Here is a 19,329-nt window from a genome sequence, read left to right as displayed (position 1 = left end):
CCAAGGCATAAAATATTACTTAAATATCTGGCTTGAGCAGGTAAAGTAAAAAATGAAAGAGAATTCGGTTCTTACACATAGGGAAATACTACTAGGTGGCACAGTAGAAAACCTGAAATTGGGAAGGTCTGAGTTCAAATCTTGCCTCAAGCACTGACTTAAGCTGTTTGACCCAGGGCAACTGTCTCCCTTAGTTTCCTCATCTGTAAAATGGCAATTTGATAACACCTCCCAGGGTTATTGTGAGGATAAAAAGAGATCATATTCACAAAGTACTTCGTAAACCTTAAAGAAGGATAATGATGATAGTTAATATGTATCTAGCACTTTAAAGTTTGCAAGACATTTTACAAATATGACCTCTTTATCCTCACCAATACCCTTAGTAGGTAGGTGCTATGATTAACCCCATTTTATAGGGAAGGAAATTGAGGCGATCAGAGGTTAGCTGACTTGCTTGGTCTTTTAAGTTCATTAGAGCCTGAGGCAAGATTTGAACCCATTTTCCTGCCTCCATGTTCATTCCTCTTATCCACTATGGTGTCTGCCCACAAATACTAGCTCTTATTATTAATTAAAATATTTGCTTGTGGCATAACAACCCTGTTGTTGGCTATTTCAGAGAAATTACTTTTCTTTCATTTTAATGAAGTCATTGCTAATAATATCAATCGATAAAGTGAACAGAGTATCTCAGGCAAGCCTTTATTTAAAAACAAACAAACAAAACAAAAAAACAAATGAACAAATAAGAAACACCCTGGAAATAAAACATATCAGTTTCAGAACTTGGGAGAAGAGAAGAATTACAGATAAGTTATGCTCATTTTAAAAGAGAATTGGATAGAACCAGTGTTATGAAGGTACTTAGATGAAATATTTTAAATACCTCCAAAAATATTCTATGAAGAACTTATTGCTATCTTCCTGAATTAGCTGAAGACACTATACTAGGTCCAAACTGTGTTCCCCCCCAAAAAAAACCCTATTTTTTTTTAAAAAAGAAATCATTAAAATTGCTTACTGATTCTGATATTTCTCCCATAACTTCCTTAATCCATGTGCTGCCAGTCCTTCCAAAATAAAGAGGTGAATTTTTCCATCAAACAAATGGAATCCAGTAATCACATCCTGGTCGAGGTTTGCCTGTACCTTCACTTTCACTTTAAAGGCTGAGAGCACCTCTTGAATGTCATGAAGAGGATACATGTCTAAGTCTAGAGCTTTGGCATTGATTTCGGCAATGGTCTTCAGAAGAGACCCAAAGAATTCGGTTTTGGAAGAATCAAAAATGAAAATTATACGCCCAAACCGATCGCCTGCAATTTCATGCAGGCCTAGTTCCATCGTCAGGGGCACATGTATTTCTATCCTCAGTTTAAGCAATGTGGAGGATTCAAAGTAGTTGCCTACGGGCATCGAAGAAAGATACGGATTTTCCATGGGTCCACGACTTCCCGAAATTCTTTTTTCTCCTTTGCCCTCCTTTTTTTTGCCAGCAGAATCAGACTTACATCTCTGAATGGGCACAAACAAGTCCATTAACTTTTGGCCAAACAGAAGATCCCTAAAACTGACCTTGGCAACCCCATAAGGATCCTTCTTGTTTGAGGGGTCTAAGGCATCTATTATATCTTGAGCCATGTTGGCTGCATTAATTGAATGGTTCATAGTTGCATCAGCTGAATCTTCCCCAAATAGGGCAGGAAGAGCTAAATATGTCTCTTCTTTTTTATCTCGGTCATGGACTTCTACATCCATTGGTGGTCCTTCCAGGTATTCACGAAGATTTCTGGGGTTCAAAGACCCTATGAGGATTACATTAATATCCTCAAAATAAACATGACTTCCATAGAGTTGTCCTTGAGTCTGGTGAACAGGAGTGTTATAAAATTTGTATTTGCAGTATACTGGAATACACAATTTCTAAAACAAACAAACAAAAGCAAAAAATAAGATCACTTGTAGAAGCTCCTAGAATGCTTGTTCCTCCATCTATCTCAATCAGTTTTCTTGACTAAGGGGCTAGGGCACAAGAAATGGCACAAAATATATTCTCTGAGAAATTTCTATTCTTACAAATGAAGGTAGAGAGAGAGTACTAGTAACCAAAGAATGTTGGATGTTTTGTTTGGGGTCTTTTTTTTTAAAAGGATCATAGATTTAAAACTAGAAGACCATCAAGTCCAACCCTGTCATTTTGGGCTTGAGGAAAATGTAACCCAGAGATGCTATGGGAACTGTCCAGGATCCCACAGTCAGTAAGTATCTAAGGCAGGATATAAATCTAGGTCTTTCTGTCTTCAAATTCAGTGCCTTCTCCACAGTGCCAGATTGTCTCTCAAACCTAAAGGAAGACCTCTAGTACATTAGATAGATCTTCTATGCAGGACTGATGGGAGGGCTTGGGCAGGAATCACACAGAATGACATCCAACTCTATACTGCTGATGGGTTTACCCACTACAATGAGATAACTGGATCCTTTTTTTGTATAAGCATTAAAGGGACTCAAAAGAGGGCCAGGAGGTAATATCAATAGCCAGAACCATCCTTAGGAGATTACAAATTGAGCCCACTGCCTTGAACACCAAACTATGGGAAATACCAATCTTTAACATCTCAGTAAATGAGGAGCATTTTCTGGGTGTGTATGTATATCCTAGAACTGTGCAGTCATGTTTTTTAAATCTACCAAGGGCTATCCTCTTTCTGACCTGAGAAATACAAGTTTAAAAAAAAGAAAGAATTCCTTGGGAGGGATTTCAGTGATGTGGGAGTGGAGAGAGATTAGGAGGGAGGAAGGAACATCAAAGATGGATGGTAGGGAATGTGCCAAAGACAGCAATTCATATGATAAAGTTAACTCCAAATTAAAAATAATTTTTCACTGTCAGCTTCACGAGATAATTTTTATAGCTACTTCCAGTTAGCATATAACAACAGTATAACATATAACATATAACAATCAGTAAAATGTTTAAATTTAAATTAAATAAGTCAGGTTATTTAATAATAATAAGATTATTATTATAGATAATAATTATTATTTAGAAAATTAATCCAAATTAATTTATTTTATTAATTGCTTATAGTGTGCCAGACAGTCCAGGTGAGGACATATACCAACAAAAATGAAATAGTCTCTGACCTCAAGGAGCTAATATCCACCTATAGAAATCCAAGGATATTAGAGATAGTTTATTTTGATATTATAAAATGGGCCTTCCATGGGGTAAGGGTAGGAAAGCTAATAATAACTCCCCAGTCACACACCATCTCGTTGATATAGAATGGACCATTTGACAGTATAGAGAGACACAATTTCTAATTCTGTGTGTGATTCTAGATCAGTTTCTCCCATCAATCCTGCCAAGAGGATCTTTCTAATATCCTAGGGGCTTGTCATATGTAGAATGAGAGAGTATATCAAATAAATACTAGTTGGTTTGGGGAGGGCAGCCACTAGCAGTCAAGGGTTGAGATCAAGAAAGGCTTCACATAGAAGGAAGAAAATGGTTCACTTAATTCGGGGTTACCAGACCATTTCCTATTGTTAATAATAGGGTAAGCTGCTAGTGAGAGAGAGACAGAAAATGCCAAAGATATCAAAAGGATTCCTTTGGGGGCAGGGAAAACCAGCCTGAATCTTCCAGCTAGTAAATCATTCCTGATTTTGTCTTTCTTTTTTGTCAGAATGGGGAACTGAGGATGATTGAGGAAAAGGAGAAGTCTTCAGTCCCACACAATATAAAAAGGGCAGGATGAAAGAGAAGAAGGGACCTTCAAATGGGTTTTTTTTTAAGATTTAATTTATTTAGATTTAATTAAATTAGATTATATTTAGGGTTTATTTGGGGGCAAGGGAGGGGTGGAAGAAGGGGGATGGTAGCGTCCAGGGTTTTGAAACCAAGTCACAGAATACAAGAGGGAAAAAGGACGTTGTTTTCAAGGGTTTCTTTTTCCTTTGGATGGGTTAGGAACTAAGGATTTGGGGGAGGCTCCCCAAAACTCTGCTCTATCTAGCTTCCAGTGAGAGTGTTAATAGAATGTTCTTGGAACAACAGAAAACTAGTTCTTCCATGGGTAGATCAGGAAAAGCATAGGGGATAGGAAGTATTTCACCATTTCTTGTCTTTATGTGCTCTACATTCCTATCAAACATGTCATTCCCTGAATCCTACACTTCATTTCCCACCTCTTTGCTTTTGTACAGCCTATCCCTCCCACCATCAGGGCCTCTCTTCCCACCTCTTGGAATCCCTGGCTTCCTTCAAGGTTCAGTTCATAAACCAAGTCTGCCATGAAATCTTCCTTTTCTGATCCTCCTAGTTATTGGTTTTTTTCTGGCTCTCCTCAATTTCACTATGCATATCCTTCTCTGATTACACATTTTATCCCCTCCTTATAAAGCATAAGCCTCTTGAGGGCAGGAATTGTTGAATGAATGAATGAATGAATGAATGAATGAATGAATGAAAAAGCATTTCTTAAGTGTCAGGCTGGCATAGAGGCTAGAAAGTTCTCTTTGGGTCAGAAGACCTGATTTCAAGTTCTACCCTGACACAAACTATTTGCCTCATCCTATACAAATCTTAAGTTCTTTGTGTTCTAGGCAACTTTCTTTTCTTTTTTTTTCTTTAAGAATTTAAGTTCATTTATTTAATTAACTAATTTAGAATATTTTCCCATGGCTACATGAATCATATTCTTTCTCTCCCCTCCTCCCAGAGCAAATGAGCAATTCCACTGGGTTTTACATGTGTCACTGATCAAGGCTCTAGACAACTTTCTAAGACAATAAGGTGCCAACTTGCTTGGCGGCTGTTTCCTAATCTGAATGTTCCCTGTATGCCTGAAATTACAGGTCTAATGTCTACCCTTTTTCCCTTACTATGTGTCAGGCACAGTGCTAATAAATACTGCAGATATAAATTCAAAAGAGATCAAGCAAGCCTAGCACTTTCCCTCAAGGAAGAGACAATAGGAAAATGGTGGCAAGGGAAGGGTACTTTCTTATAGCAAGTCACAGGGATGATGAGGAAGCCACAGGGCAGCAAATCAAATGTTGACACCCCCTTGCAGACTTCTCAACCTGGAAGAACCCTCTGCAAGGCCCACTCCCTTCCCACAAAGTTCCTCCTGGGGTGGGGGGGGGGGGCTCCAGGGAAGTTTTCATTTCCCTCTTTCCCTCTAGCAATTTTCCTGACTTCTGGACTTGAAAACCACAGGGATCTTCTCTTTCCCTTTTGAGCTCTCTTTTATGTGTTACCTCCCCCCATTATAATTCCATACTGTCTTCCCTGTAGCCTGTGCCTGACATGTACAATAAATTCTTTTTAAAAACTACTTCCCTTTTGTCTTGGAATCAATACTAAATATTAGTTCCAAGACAGAAGAGCAGCAAAGGCTAGGCAATGGGGATTAAGTGACTTGCCCAGGAAATGTCTGAGGACAGATTTGAACCGGATCCTCTCAATTCCAAGCCTTTCTCTCTAACCACTGGGCCACTTAGCTGCCCTGTAATAAGTTCTTAATAAATGCCTACTTCTTTCCTTTTTCATTCCTTCCAAAAGAAAACATAGCATTGACTTGCAGATCAAGAGGTAAGAGGAGAAATGGAGCCAAGATGGCAGAGGAAAGGCAGAAGCCCACCTGATCTCCCAGAAATTCTGTTCTAAATAATTTTAAAATAACACTTTTAAATGAATTCTGGAGTGGCAGAAACCACAAAGGTACAGTATGAACACATTTTCAGCCAAAGAAAAAAGGTTTGTCCCACCAGGATGAGAATGGACGTCAACACAGAGCTGCCCCTTCACTACCTTTTGAGATATGGTCAGGGTTGGATCTCTGGACCAAGATCCAGGAAACTTTGTGTTTTAATGTATTCTAAACCCCACTGCTCCCTCTCCTTCCCAGTCCTACCTCCAATCCTCTAATAGTATCCCTCATTATCTCCTTCCTTATACCAGGCTCAAAGGAAAACATGGCACTCCTCCTTGCCAGAGCTATGCCCACCTGCTTCTATTGGGCACTCAGCCTTTTGACTATCTCCTCTTTCCAACCTTCAGGCTCCCTTCATCCATTGGCTCCTTCCTTGCTGTCCATAAATATGCACAGGCTTCCTCAGTCCCTAAAATGATTTCTTCTCTCAAGCTATTATTTCTCTTCCTTTTCACTGCTAAACTCTGAAAAAGGAATTGTTACCTCAACTTCCTCCCATCCTCATTTACTTTTTAACTCCTTGCAAGTGTATCGCTGATGTACGTTATTTTGGCTACAATAAGACCTGTCAAAGGAAGTGGTTAAGGAAGAGAAACATATACCACATTTGGTGTCCTATGGGAATAAGAGCAAATGAAGCAGTAAATGGATTACCTGTATTTCCTGGGCTGACACAGGACCTATTGGAAGGGAGGTAACTGCCTTGATCTTGATAATCAAAGGGTTTAAATCCTGTTTCTGTTCATCAGTCATAAGCGGGACATCTACTGTTAAATTCAAATAACAATCCAAAATTTTGGAGTTCGTTTCTTTGGCATGACTCAATACAGTTTTCTCTCCTGTGGAAAAAAAACATGCGCACCACAGAAAAACCTTTATCCACCAAATGGACAAACCAAATGAAGACTAGCTCAGGGGTCCAATTAACTGGAAAAGATGGAACACCTGCCGTGAATTTTTTTAAACTAATTTTAATTCAGAACAAGCTAAAAAGCATACGGAAAGACATCAAAGTTTCCTCAAATGAATATTTACCAAGTATCCCCAAAGTGCAACTACGGTAGGATGGTACTGACTTTACTATATTTGGCAAGGGTCCTCATCATAAGGTGTAAGCATTATGTTTATTCAACAGTCACCATCTGAGGGATATTGAGGAAGGGATCCAAAGGCGTCCAAGATAACTATTTGCTCCAATTACCACTTTCCTTTTGCTTCTCAGACAAATCAAATTTGCAAAACTTCTACTGTGTGCAAGACTTTCATAAAGGTCACATATGTGCTACAGGAACTCATCTGATATGAATAAAAACTTCTGTGATGCTTGGTTCACTCTGGTTATAGAAAATTCTTTTTTTTTAAATCCCCAAACAAGGGAAATTATTATAATTATTATTAAATATAACACATGCTCCAAAGTATGGTTTTTTTTAAAAACATAAGCTGATTTTTTTCCCATAGACTATTTTGAAGGCAAGCCAGATGTTGCAGCCAAATCAGTTTTCCTGATTCCTATTAAAAACTCAATTCTCAAATTTAAATTATCTGTATTCAGATACCCATTAACTACAGCATCTTTATAATTCATCTGAGAGATTCAGATCAGGTCAAGAACTAGATCATTTCTGCCACCTCTCATAACTCTACAATTCTATGATCCTAAGACTAAAAAAAAAAATTTTTGTGAATGTTAGTTAGCGTTTCTGTAGAGAGAACCAAAACAAACACAAGAAAAGCCCCTACTATTTTGCAATGATTTTAAAAAATATTTAAAATTATTTTGTGGATCATAGGGGGAAAAATCATATGATTCTGAATAAATATCTTAAACTCAAAATACTTTATTTCAAAGCCAGCAGAGGGAGCTCATTATATTTGAATATAAGCATATTGAGTAGACTTGCAACAATTTTCTTTTTGGCCTGGAAAAACAGAAGGGAAAAAAATTTCTGCTTGGTCTTGCTTTTTAACATTTTTATTAAATTAGATTCCATTTTATCAATTACATGTAATGAATTTCCACATAAATTTTCCAAAGTTATGTGATCCAAATTGTCTCCCTTCCTCCTTTCCTTCCCTCCCCTTCCTGGAGCTGGCAAACAATTCTATCTGGGTTATACATGTATATCATGCAAAACATATTTCCATATTGTTCACTTTTGTAAGTGAATAATCATACAACCCAAACCCCAAATCACACACCCAAATACACAAGCGAAATATCAAACGCTTTCGTCTGCATTCCAATTCCACCAGTTCTTTTTCTGGAGGTGGAGGGAGAGAAAAAAAAAAAGTCCTCATAACAAATCTGCTTAGTCAAGAAAACAAATGGGCTTATTTATTGTTTTTCTTTTAAATGTTGCCCCAAATATATTCTGCATATAACCTGCCAGCTACAGGCAGGTCTCACTCAATGCATAAAGGTTCCTCTAGTTGACAAACTATTTCACAACATTCTTATTAATACATTATGAAACTAAAGCTCGCTCTAACTTTATGCGATAATGCAGCAATCATAGGTTGGAGCCTCAGGTTAGTCACTAAGCCCGCTAGGAAGTTGCTTCCCCAAAGGCCAATCTGCTAATCATCCCATTAATAATAATTGCATTTATGAAAATAAATATCCTATTAACGTGTTTCCTCTGATGTAGTTTTGCTGAACCAATTAACGCTGCTAACTGGGTCATACCTACGAGCAAAACACAATTTGTTCTTTCACTATCATGTAAATACTAATATGGAAAGAATATGGTGTTTATGTGATTTTTAATTTTTCTATTTTTTCTAGGCTGTACATGTATTATCACACAAAACATATTTCCATATTATTCATTTTTGGAAGTGAATAATCTTCTTTGTTTACAGAATTAAAAGCTATATATTGAAAATGTTTCTTAGCCTCTTTGTCCTCTCTTCCTCCTTCCCATACCATTCCCTTATTCCACCGTTCCATAGTCACTACAAAAGTGGAAAGGGGCCAGGCCAGACTGAGTCTAGGAAGAAATGAGGGGTTTCATATTTTTAGTTTTAATTTTTTCCCAATTACATGTAATATAAGAAATTTCCACACAAGTTTTCCCAAGTTATATGATTGAATTTATTTCCTTCCCTTCCCTTCCCTTCTCTCCCTTTTCCCGGTGCTGGCAGATGATTCAATCTGGGTTATACATGTATTATCATGCAAAACATATTAGAAATGAGGGATTTAATTGTTTGTCAACTCTGGGATGGGGAGGAAAGAGGAGAGGGAGACAACAAGAATCATGTAACAATGAAAAAAAAATTTTAATATAATAAAATTGTTTGAAAAAAAAGAAAGAAATTGTGCATTGGCTAAGGGGGGTTAGGGAGGTTTGGGGAGAGGGAAAGAACATGAAACATGTAAATATGGGAAAATATTTAAAATAAAAATAAAATTTAAAATATTAAAAAAAAAAAAGAAATGAGGGATTCCAAAAGGTGGAGGTGAGAGGGGAAAGCATCCCAGGCCAAGGCAACAAGTCTTTCTGATCTTGCGACCACCATCATTGCTTTCCCCTCATAATGTGGCTGATGGAAGAGGTGAAGAGCTCATATTAGGATGAGGAGAAGTGTCTGCCGCCATTTTCTTGTTGCGTATTATTTTTCCTCTAAGGAAAGGAAGCCACAACTAAATGGATTTGCAGATTGCCCTTGGGGAAGCCAATAGAGTTGGTGGAATGGGGTTCACTTCATTTCCCTTAACCTCTTTGGACCTGGTTCCTTAGCTGAAATGCATTCATTGTTTAAGCTAGTTGGATCTTCTAGCTCTAAATTTATGCCTTGTACTTGGCCTTTACGCTCAAAAGTCACTGCTTTGGGAAACCTATGATGGAAGCTCCTAGTGAGAACCTAGATGATCTCAAAGGTTGTATCTGGCTCTAAAAGTCAATGACTCTAAGTTATGCTTTTCTGAATATTTTGGTACACTTTTATGTACAGTCAGCAAACATTTTAATACTTCATATATGTCTAGAATATTTTCCTTGCATCCTCATTTTCATAAATTAATCATTTTAAGAACAACTATGAAAATTACCTGCAAGAAGACGCATGAGCTCCAACTGCATAAAGAAGATACTCTGATTCCCGGAGGGTGGTATTTCTGAATCTTCATCAGTCACTTTAAATTTCTTCTTTTTCCTTCTTGGACTTCTTTTCAACTCTTTTTCTTTAACAGTGAAAAAGGAAGGGTCAGTGCGGGGCCAGAAAGTAAAATTAAATAGAAGGCTAAAGTCCAAGGTGGCATAAAATATTTCTTGGAATGAATATTTAGGATTTTAACTAGAAATTTCAAACCATTCTCTTCACTGTACTACTCAGAGCTTTAAAATCTGTTGGGAGGGGGCAGCTAGGCGGCTCAGTGGATAGAGAGCCAGGCCTAGAGATGGGAAGTCCCGAGTTTAAATCTAGCCTCAGACACTTCCTAAGCTGTGGGACCCTAGGCAAGTCACTTAACCTCTAATTGCCTAGCACTTACTGCTCTTCTGCCTTGGAACCAGTACACAGCATGGATTGATTCTAAGATGGAAGGGAAGGGGGGGCTTTTATTTTTTAATCTATTGAGATGTAAGTACTCAGATTCCTCAAAACAAAACAAAAGATTCTTTTAAAATTGATTTAATTAATTAACTAATTTAGAATATTTCACCATGGTTACATGAAAACAAAAAATTTTTAATGATAAACAAAACAGTCTGCATGTTAACTTCCATATTAAATTCCATCTTGTTAGTTTGGGTTGAGAATTTGAACCTGCTGAGATTTTTTTGAATACTGACTTTGTGATATAAACTATCAACTCTCCATTGTAGCTCCGTATCCTCTCCGGACTGGGCACACAGAATTTCTATGATTTCATTCTAGGAATTTTCATAAGGAATGAAATGGGTAAAAATCACTAGAGATCACCTCCATGGCAGACCATCATTTCATTAGACAACAGTAGGCATTATTTTCTTTCTTTCTTTTTTTTTTTTTACATTTTTTCAATGACTTTATTAAACTTAGACATTAACAAAAAAACAAAAAACAAAAACCAATGCCACACCTTGAATTGGAGTATCTGCCAGTTTCTGAGGGATAAAAGATCACACAGAAAATTTAGAAATTGGTTCTTCTAAGAGAGGGTGAGGTGACTCCAGCACATTAGGCATTATTTTCTAACCAGCTATAAACGTACCTAATTCATAAACTACATTGTCTAGTGCCCTGATGAAATTAAGAAATACCAATATTCACAGTATGCCCCCCCTGATCAACCAGTCTATCTGCCTTATCATAAAAGGGAATGAGGTTTGTTGGCCATGACTTGGGAATTGGTGTTGGCTCCAAAAATCACTGCTAGTGATTCCACCACCCGTTCTTAGCTTTCTCAGTATTTGGGGGTTTGGGGGGGGGGAGTTAAAGCTTCAAAGACTGATCAAAGAATCTTGTATTTAGAACTAAAAGGGACCTCAGCATTCATTTATCCAACTCCCCCATTCGATGGATGAGGAAGCCGAGATCCTAAGACATGAAAACTTTAACTAAGCCAAGATCCTAAGACACGAAAAACTTTAACTAAGCTCACACACAAAAGCCAGGATCTGAACCCAGGTTCTCTCCCTCCAAATCCAACATTCCTTCCATTGTGCCACTCTGGCCCCCGCCCCACTTTTCCCTTTAAAATATTAAAGCCAAATTTGCACATCTTAAATCTATTAACACGCTCCTCAGCCTCACTGTCTTCTTGATTCTCAATAGCGTTTCTGAGACTACATCCATAAATTCTTTCATCACCCTGGATACGTACGGTTCATTTGTGCTTGAAGGACTAAACTTATTTAAAACTAAAGGGATGCTTTCGCCCATCTTGCAATTGTCTCATCACCCCATTAGGCTTAAAGATCATGTGCCTTGATGGCAAAGATGAAAGTCAAGAAGGGGTTGAGAAGTTCTGTCATCTGTTAATATTGTGCCATGCATTCAAACAGGGGAGCCCATCCTTCCCAAATCAGAGGATAATGCCAAAGCTAGAAGGGACCTTAAAGGTCCAGCATCTCCTTTCAAAAATGAGGACACTGTAGCCTAAAGACTGGAAAGGTCTTCCTCCTATTTGACCCTAAACTGCCAGACTTAAATTCAAAGTTTCTCCCATTACTCTACGGTGGACGTCTTTCTTACTGTTTTTCCTCTGAACATATTTTTTAAATTCCTTCCCTTCCATCTTAAAATTAATATTGTGTATTGGTTCCAAGGCAGAAGAGTGGTAAGGGCTAGGCGATGGATGTTAAGTGACTTGCCCAGGGTCACCATATTATTGTTATTTAGTATTATAAGGTATGACTATGCTCTGCATTTTCCTCTTGGCTGTCATGGGGAGTTAAATTGCCATGGTAACTATTTCCTGACATTCCTAAATCTTTCTTATCTTAAACCAAGTCTATTCATCAGAATTAAGTTCTGAACAACAATATTCCTTGTTGCTTCTTCAACTTTCAGAAAAATAAAATTGTAACTAAACAAGTCAAGAATTTATCAGAATGAGACTTCAGAAGGAAGCCTGAATAGCTTATATTGTTAAGCTTTACTACTAAATATTTTGCTTGTGCGTTACTTTGATGATTTGTATTTGGAAGCATTGCTCATATTGCCTATTTGATCTATAATATAACCTCAAAACAATATTATTTCGGGGACAGCTGGGTAGCTCAGTGGATTGAGAGCCAGGCCTAGAGATGGGAGGTCCTGGGTTCAAATCTGGCCTCAGACAGTTCCCAGCTGTGTGACCCTGGGCAAGTCACTTGACCCCCATTGCCTACCCTTACCACTCTTCTGCCTTGGAGCCAATACACGGTACTGACTCCAAGATGGAAAGTAAGGGTTTAAAAAAAAAAAAAAAGAAAAAAAACATTATTTCCCGTTTCCTTTTATTTTCAACCAAGAACAACTATGTTTCTGCCTTTCAGGTTTTAGATTTCCATAACCTTCTAATATGCAGTGCTACAACCCATTTTAAAATATTTTTTGTTGTTCAGTTGTGTCTGATTCTTTATGACACCATTTGAGGTTTTCTTGGCAAAAATGCTGGACTGGTTTGTTACTTCCTTCTCTAGCTCATTTTACATATGAGGAAACTGAGGCAAACAGGATTTCCCAGGGTCACAAGGCTAATAAGGGTCTACGGCCATATTTGAATTTATGAAGATAAATCTTCCTGACTCCAGGATCAGTGACCATTGCTCTACCCACTGCATGGCCCATTGATCTATTTCTTTTAAATGAGTTACATATTTCCATTGTTAGATTCAAGTCATGTATGCCACACATCTAAGTCTTAGGCACATATGAGCTAATATTAATTTCATGTTCAATTTGCTTATTACCTATACTCTGTCTACTGGTATATAAAAATGGGAGGTGAGAAATGGTATTGCCCCTCTTCCATTAGTTTTTCTTGAGAATTGGTCCTGGAAAGTTTTTTACTACCTTTCTAAGTTATCATATCAGATTGGATTTTTTTAATTAAAAAAAATTGTAAGGGCAAATTTCTCTCTTTTCCCTCAAACTTAATGGGAAAAAAAACAACACCTCTTGAATGGGCTCTTCTGCCACATTCATTTTGGTCTTTGAAAGTTTCATTCTTTTTATTGCACAAAGACCATGATTATAAGAAAGTATGATCCCTCCCCTGCATGTCTCTTTCAACATCTTGACACTCTCTGTAGTCTCCTTTTTCTTAAAAAACTAAGAGCTTCCACTAAAAGAAATGAAGATACGATCTATATCCCAAAGTCCTATAGTTTTCCAAGCCAAACACTTCATATTCACTAAAAATACAATTCAAGTTTCATCTGGTGAATTCATCTGCAAGTGTGGGTAGGAGTCAGTGGGTTTGAGAACTCCTACTAGACTTTCCTCTGTACTGATGTTCAATATCAATGCACAGAAAGGGTTATATGAAAATCTACCCATTTCTCATCATCAAATGACATGTTCCTTTGGCCTCTGACTTTAGCAATTTTATTTATTATAGCACAATTTCTTTTTCTGGATGGGCTCATGGAAAAGGGACAAGAAAATTCATCTGCATTTGGCAAGGACACAAATCTGAAATAGAAGCACAGAATACTAACCTTAGAAAGCTTTAGCCCATTCACCAAAGAGAACAAAGAAAGAGGGAAAAGTGACCATTTTGTCACTAAAGAGGCAAAATTTTAGTTTAAATACTATAAAATTGCCTTTATATAGTCAGAAGTCAAATATCAACTCTGCTCTACTACTTACCTATTGGTTTGGGTAAGTTACCTAATCACTTTGGGCCTCGGTTTCCTCATAAAATGAAAGGATTAGATCAGATAACTTTTAAGCCTCTCTTCCATCTTTCAATCCTATGAACTTATGAATTTTAGAATGACATTAAAATCCTTCTAAAATTCTTGCTAGCTATCATGAACAATATTGAAAGTGAACCCAGGCTTTCAGAACTTGTTGTCTGTAGTTCCACAACTTGTTTTTTCAAACATATTTCCAAGTCTAATTATACTCTACTGTATGGTACTCAAAGTGGCCCGGGTCCCAGTACTTTGAAGCTTGGCAGAGTCCAAAACAGTGGAGGAGCTGATATTCATTTGCTTGATTGTACTCTTGGAGTCCTCTGGTTTTTCCCCAAATGCTGATGCTTTTGATAAATTAAGACTAGATATTCACAGGGGAAAAAAATAAGGGAAGGGGGAAAATCTTTACTAATTTCAAAAATGACTGTGCAAATTTTTTAATGCTTTACAATTCACAATATATTTCCCTTATACCCCTCTATGATAAAGGCAAAAGTGAGGTACAATTCAAATGTTAGCTCTATTTTCCCTTCAAATCTGGCTTGTATTAAACCCAAATGTAGCCAATAATCTGTGGGGAGGGGGGGTTTGTGTTTACCTTTTTTTTTTTCCTTTTGAAAAGATCTCTAATTTGGGAGATGCATTTTAGGGATTCAGACCAATATGGTAGTAATTTTTTTTTTAAATCTTGATCTTAACAAATGCCACATAAAATGAACATTTCCATTATACAAAGCAGAATATAAAAAAGAGAGTTGTACATGAAACTTCAAATCTCCATAAAGTACAGTTTGCTTTTCCTTGTAAGTAAATAATAAATTCAACATATAGCATTCAAAGTGTCTTGTTTGTCTCTGTTTCCTTCTAGATCGATATGGTACTTGCTTTCTGTACCCAGATAGGCCACAAGAAGAAAGTGCTTTATATATTGTAAAACTCAATATGGAAATATGAATAGTTATTCTTTGATCTCACAAATACTTATATTCTAATCTGTGGCTTAATATGAACCTGGCAGTCACCAAACTTTAGCCTGAATCCTAGCTTTGTCACTTATTCAAATTCACTTGGACAAATTCACTAACTTTTCTCTGGGTCTCAGATCCAGTAAAACGAGGGAGATTGGACTAGATGACCTCAAATAAATTGCTTTCCTTTCTATAGCTATCACCCTAGATGTACCTCTACTGGGATTCTCGAGGGCACAGGACTTCATGAAATGAAATGTGATGTGAGACGTTGCTTTTCTCATTTTATTGCATAAGAATTGACTTTGTGCCTTCCCCAAGGTCTAGAAGAGTACTTGGTATATTGCACTTAATAAGTATTTGTTTAATGAGTGAATAGATATAACAGCTCCTCTTCGTATTCACTGTAGCTTGATTTTATCCCTTGTGTGATGGGGAATTGAGATGAAGAAAGGTTAGAGGGTCTCGGGGACTCAAGCCCCTCACACTCGAGGTCCCCCCTTCATCTTGTTACAGTCTCAGAGGTTTAGGCAGGAGTCACCAGAACTTCCAGAGGAGATCCACAAGCCCTAGACAAATTTCTAACAATGACTTCCAGGCCAGTAAGCAATCCCATTCGTTAATTCTTTATAATTAATTGTATACAAATATATGTATAATGATATAATAATTGATTCTTTAAATATTCAGCTTTCCTAGTGAATTTTAACATGATTTAATTTTTGAAAATTAATTTTCAAGTCACTCTTAATTATACAGCAACAAGATATAACTATATTGAGGTACAAGCTAATACCTTTCTTCCTATCCCTTCTTTTTTTAAACCTTTACTTTCCATTTTGGAATCAATATTGCGTATTGGTTCCAAGGCAGAAGAGTGGTAAGGGTTAGGCAATGGGGGTCAAGTGACTTGCCTGGGGGGCACAGAGCTAGGAAGTGTCTGAGGCCAAATTTGAACCCAGGATCTTCCATCTCTAGGTCTGGCTCTCTATCCAATGAACCACCTAGTTGCCTTCATTCCTTCCATTAAAAAACAAAACTGGATTTCCCTTACTCACCCAGATTGTAAGAGTAGGGACTACTTATGGGCCCAATCTCACTCTGGCATAGGAACTTTGACCTTCTCTGTTTCTGATTGGCCCAAGTTTGCCCATCCTTAGGTAGTCTTTACCCCCAAAGGCTCACCCATTTGGATGCCAAACTTAGGAGGGATCAGCATAACTTCCTAGCAGTGTGACCCTGGGCAAGGCTAGCCCTTACTGCTCTTCTATCTTGGAACCAATACACATTATTCCATTTTAGAATGGAAGATAAGGGTTTAAAGGGAAAAAAGGAGGGACTAGCATAGGGCACTGCAGCTCAAAAGTCCAGAGCTCAAGAGATCCACCAGCCTTAGCCTCCCCAGTAGTTGCAGTTAAAGGAGTATGCCAAGAGTTAATACCAAATTTCTTAAGCTTTTTCACTCTTCATTTATAATGCTTCTCTGGAAGCATCAGGAAATAAATAATAGCTCAAATTTATAGAGAATCATAGAATTTCAAATGTTGAACATCTCTCAGAACTTCCTATTTACATCTCTAGTCTAATCTATGCCCAAAACATGAATTCTTTTTATAGCATTCCTAACAAGTAATCATGGCACATTTGCTTGAAGACTCTTTTGGATAGTCCGTACTTTATAGAAATTCTTTCATATGTTAATTCAAAATCTACTGCCTTGTCATTTCCACCCACTGTACTAGTTTTGTCCTCTGGAGCCAAGTAGAACAAGTTCCTGCCTTTTCCCATATGACCCATTTAAATACTTTAAAATGACTATCATGTACCCTTCTCTAAATCTTTCCTAAGTTAAAATACTGTTTATTCAGTTGATCTGTATCTGACACAGTTATAAAATACCTTCAACATTCTGGTCACCTGCCTCTGGATGAACTTTAGCCCATCAATATGCTTTCCTGCTCATCGATAAGTTCCTTACACAATATAAAAGATATAAGAGTCTGACGAAAGCAGAATATAGCATAACTAATGCCTTGCTTGCTTTGGACTCCTGTATTCTATTAAGATTCTTTTTTTTGTATATCATTCATAATACAACTACAAAATTCCTTAATCATTTGAACAGGGAATACTTTCTAACCAAATTTCAATTATGTTATAATTTAACAATTGATTTATTTAACCTAAGGGAAGACCTATTGAATTCCTTCTTATCATTTGTCCATGATATCAGCCTATCAAGATCTTTTTGTATCCTGATTCAGTGATACATCATTGTTAGTTTTGTGTCATTTACAAAATTGAGATGCAAGTAATCTATTCATTTCATTTTACTATGTGGCTAAGGATGTAAAAACAATGAAAACTACAATCCATGTCATCAAGGATTTGATAATCTACTTGAAGATATAACTTAAAAGCAAGTAAGTATAATACTGGAGAGAATGTGCTCAAAAACTAAGATGAGATCCAGATAAAGAGCTTTCCAAAAGTTTGAGGAAGGAGAAAAAAAATCAAGGGAAGCTTCAAGAATGTCAGCATAGAAGCTGAGGGAAAAGGGTCTCAGTGAGTGGCTATGTAGAAAGAGCACATGCTAAGCATGGTAGGTGGCCAACGAAAAAGTACACGGCAGGGCAGAGTCAAGGTAGCTGAGTAAGAGGAAATATCACAACCTAACTCACTCAGCATATCTCCTTGACACACATCTAGAGGGTCAGGGACTTCCAGGGCTCAGATCAAGAGGAGAGTGAGCAGACTTTATAGGAAAAATCATAAAGGGAACTTTCCCCAAAATCTCAGTACTAGGAAGCAAAGGAAAAATTAAAAGAATCTACCAGTCATCTCCTGAAAAAAAAGAAACCCAGAGTAAAAATTCCCATGAATATCATTAGCCAAAATCCATAGCTCCCATGTCAATGAAAAAATTCTTCAAGCAGCCAGAAAGAAATAAATCAAATATCTAGGAGCCACAGTTAGGATTGTACAAAACTTAGTAGCCACAACTATAAAGAAGCACAAAAAATGGAATATGATATTCCAAAAGGTAAAAAATTTAGGGTTATAATCAAAAAGAGTACTTATTTATATATAATCCAATAGAAGAAAAAATAGGGCTTTAATGAAATAAAGGAATTCCAAGCATTCCTGATAAAAAGACCAGGGCTGAGTTGAAAATAAGACATATAAACAAGTTTTCTTACCTTTGATCTCTACTGGTTGTCCTCCTTTCTGTCTAATTGCTCCTTTCCTTTTTTTGCAGGATCACTATTGGTGCCCTACCCCCTAACTATTGGTGAACTCTAGTTCTCTATCCTGGCCCCTTTTCTCTTCTCCCCTCCTTCTTAGTCTCTTTCACTAGTTCCCTACCCAGTAATTTTAGATGTTGCTAAGGCTCTATTCTGGGCTCTCTCCTTCTTCCACTATGTATTAGCTTACTTGTTTGTCTCATTATCTCACATTGATCCATTAGGGTTCCATGGGCTCAATCATCATCTCTTGGCAGAAAATTCCAGATCTATATATCCAGTGCTAGTCACTTCATTAGCCACAGTCCCACATCACTGACTACCCGTCGGACGCAATGAACTAGAATGGCCCTGAGATATCTCAAATTCAACAAGTCCAAAAAAGAAAAAAAAACTCATTGTAATTCCCCTCCAAACCCTATCTTCTTTTGACTTTCCCTATAACTGTTATAGTACCACTATCTTCCAGTCACCCATTACACATTACATTAGGTCATGTCTACACAAGGGTTTCTGTTGTTTTTTTTTTTTAACATTTATTAATATTCATTTTTAACATGGTTACATGATTCATGCTCCTCCTTTCCCCTTCACCCCCTACACTCCCCCCACCCATGGCCGATGCACATTTCCACTAGTTTTGTCATGTGTCCTTGATCAAGACCAATTTCCAAATTGTTGGTAGTTGCATTGGTGTGGTAGTTTCAAGACCACACCCTCAATCACGTCCACCCCGACCCATGCGTTCAAGCAGTTGTTTTTCTTATATGTTTCCTCTCCTGCAGTCCTTCCTCTGAATGTGGGTAGCATCTTTACCATAAATCCCTCAGAGCTGTCCTGGGTCATTGTATTGCTGCTGGTACAGAGGTCCATTACATTCGATTTTACCACAGAATGTCAGTCTCTGTGTATAGAGTTCTTCTGGCTCTGCTCCTTTCGCTCTGCATCAGTTCCCAGAGGGAACTTCTCCAGTTTATTATTCCTTTTAGCACAATAGTATTCCATCACCCGCATATACCACAGTTTGTTCAGCCATTCCCCAATTGAAGGACAT

General features: G+C 37.5%; 1 protein-coding gene across 1 annotated transcript in view; it reads right to left on the bottom strand.

Moving 5' to 3' along the window:
* Positions 1 to 19,329, bottom strand: part of CFAP92 (cilia and flagella associated protein 92 (putative)) — a 71,584-nt gene that overhangs the window by 24,872 nt on the left and 27,383 nt on the right. Inside the window, exons 3-5 of the mRNA XM_044676253.1 lie at positions 9,784 to 9,915; positions 6,381 to 6,565; positions 1,025 to 1,926 (exon numbers count right to left, since the gene is read on the bottom strand). Coding sequence (XP_044532188.1) covers positions 1,025 to 1,926; positions 6,381 to 6,565; positions 9,784 to 9,915 — 1,219 coding nt within the window. The remainder of the gene's footprint in view (positions 1 to 1,024; positions 1,927 to 6,380; positions 6,566 to 9,783; positions 9,916 to 19,329) is intronic.

This window comes from Gracilinanus agilis, chromosome 1 (assembly GCF_016433145.1).
Source record: "Gracilinanus agilis isolate LMUSP501 chromosome 1, AgileGrace, whole genome shotgun sequence".
In the NCBI taxonomy this organism is placed as follows: Eukaryota; Metazoa; Chordata; class Mammalia; order Didelphimorphia; family Didelphidae; genus Gracilinanus; species Gracilinanus agilis.
This window is presented reverse-complemented; position numbering and strand designations above follow the sequence as displayed.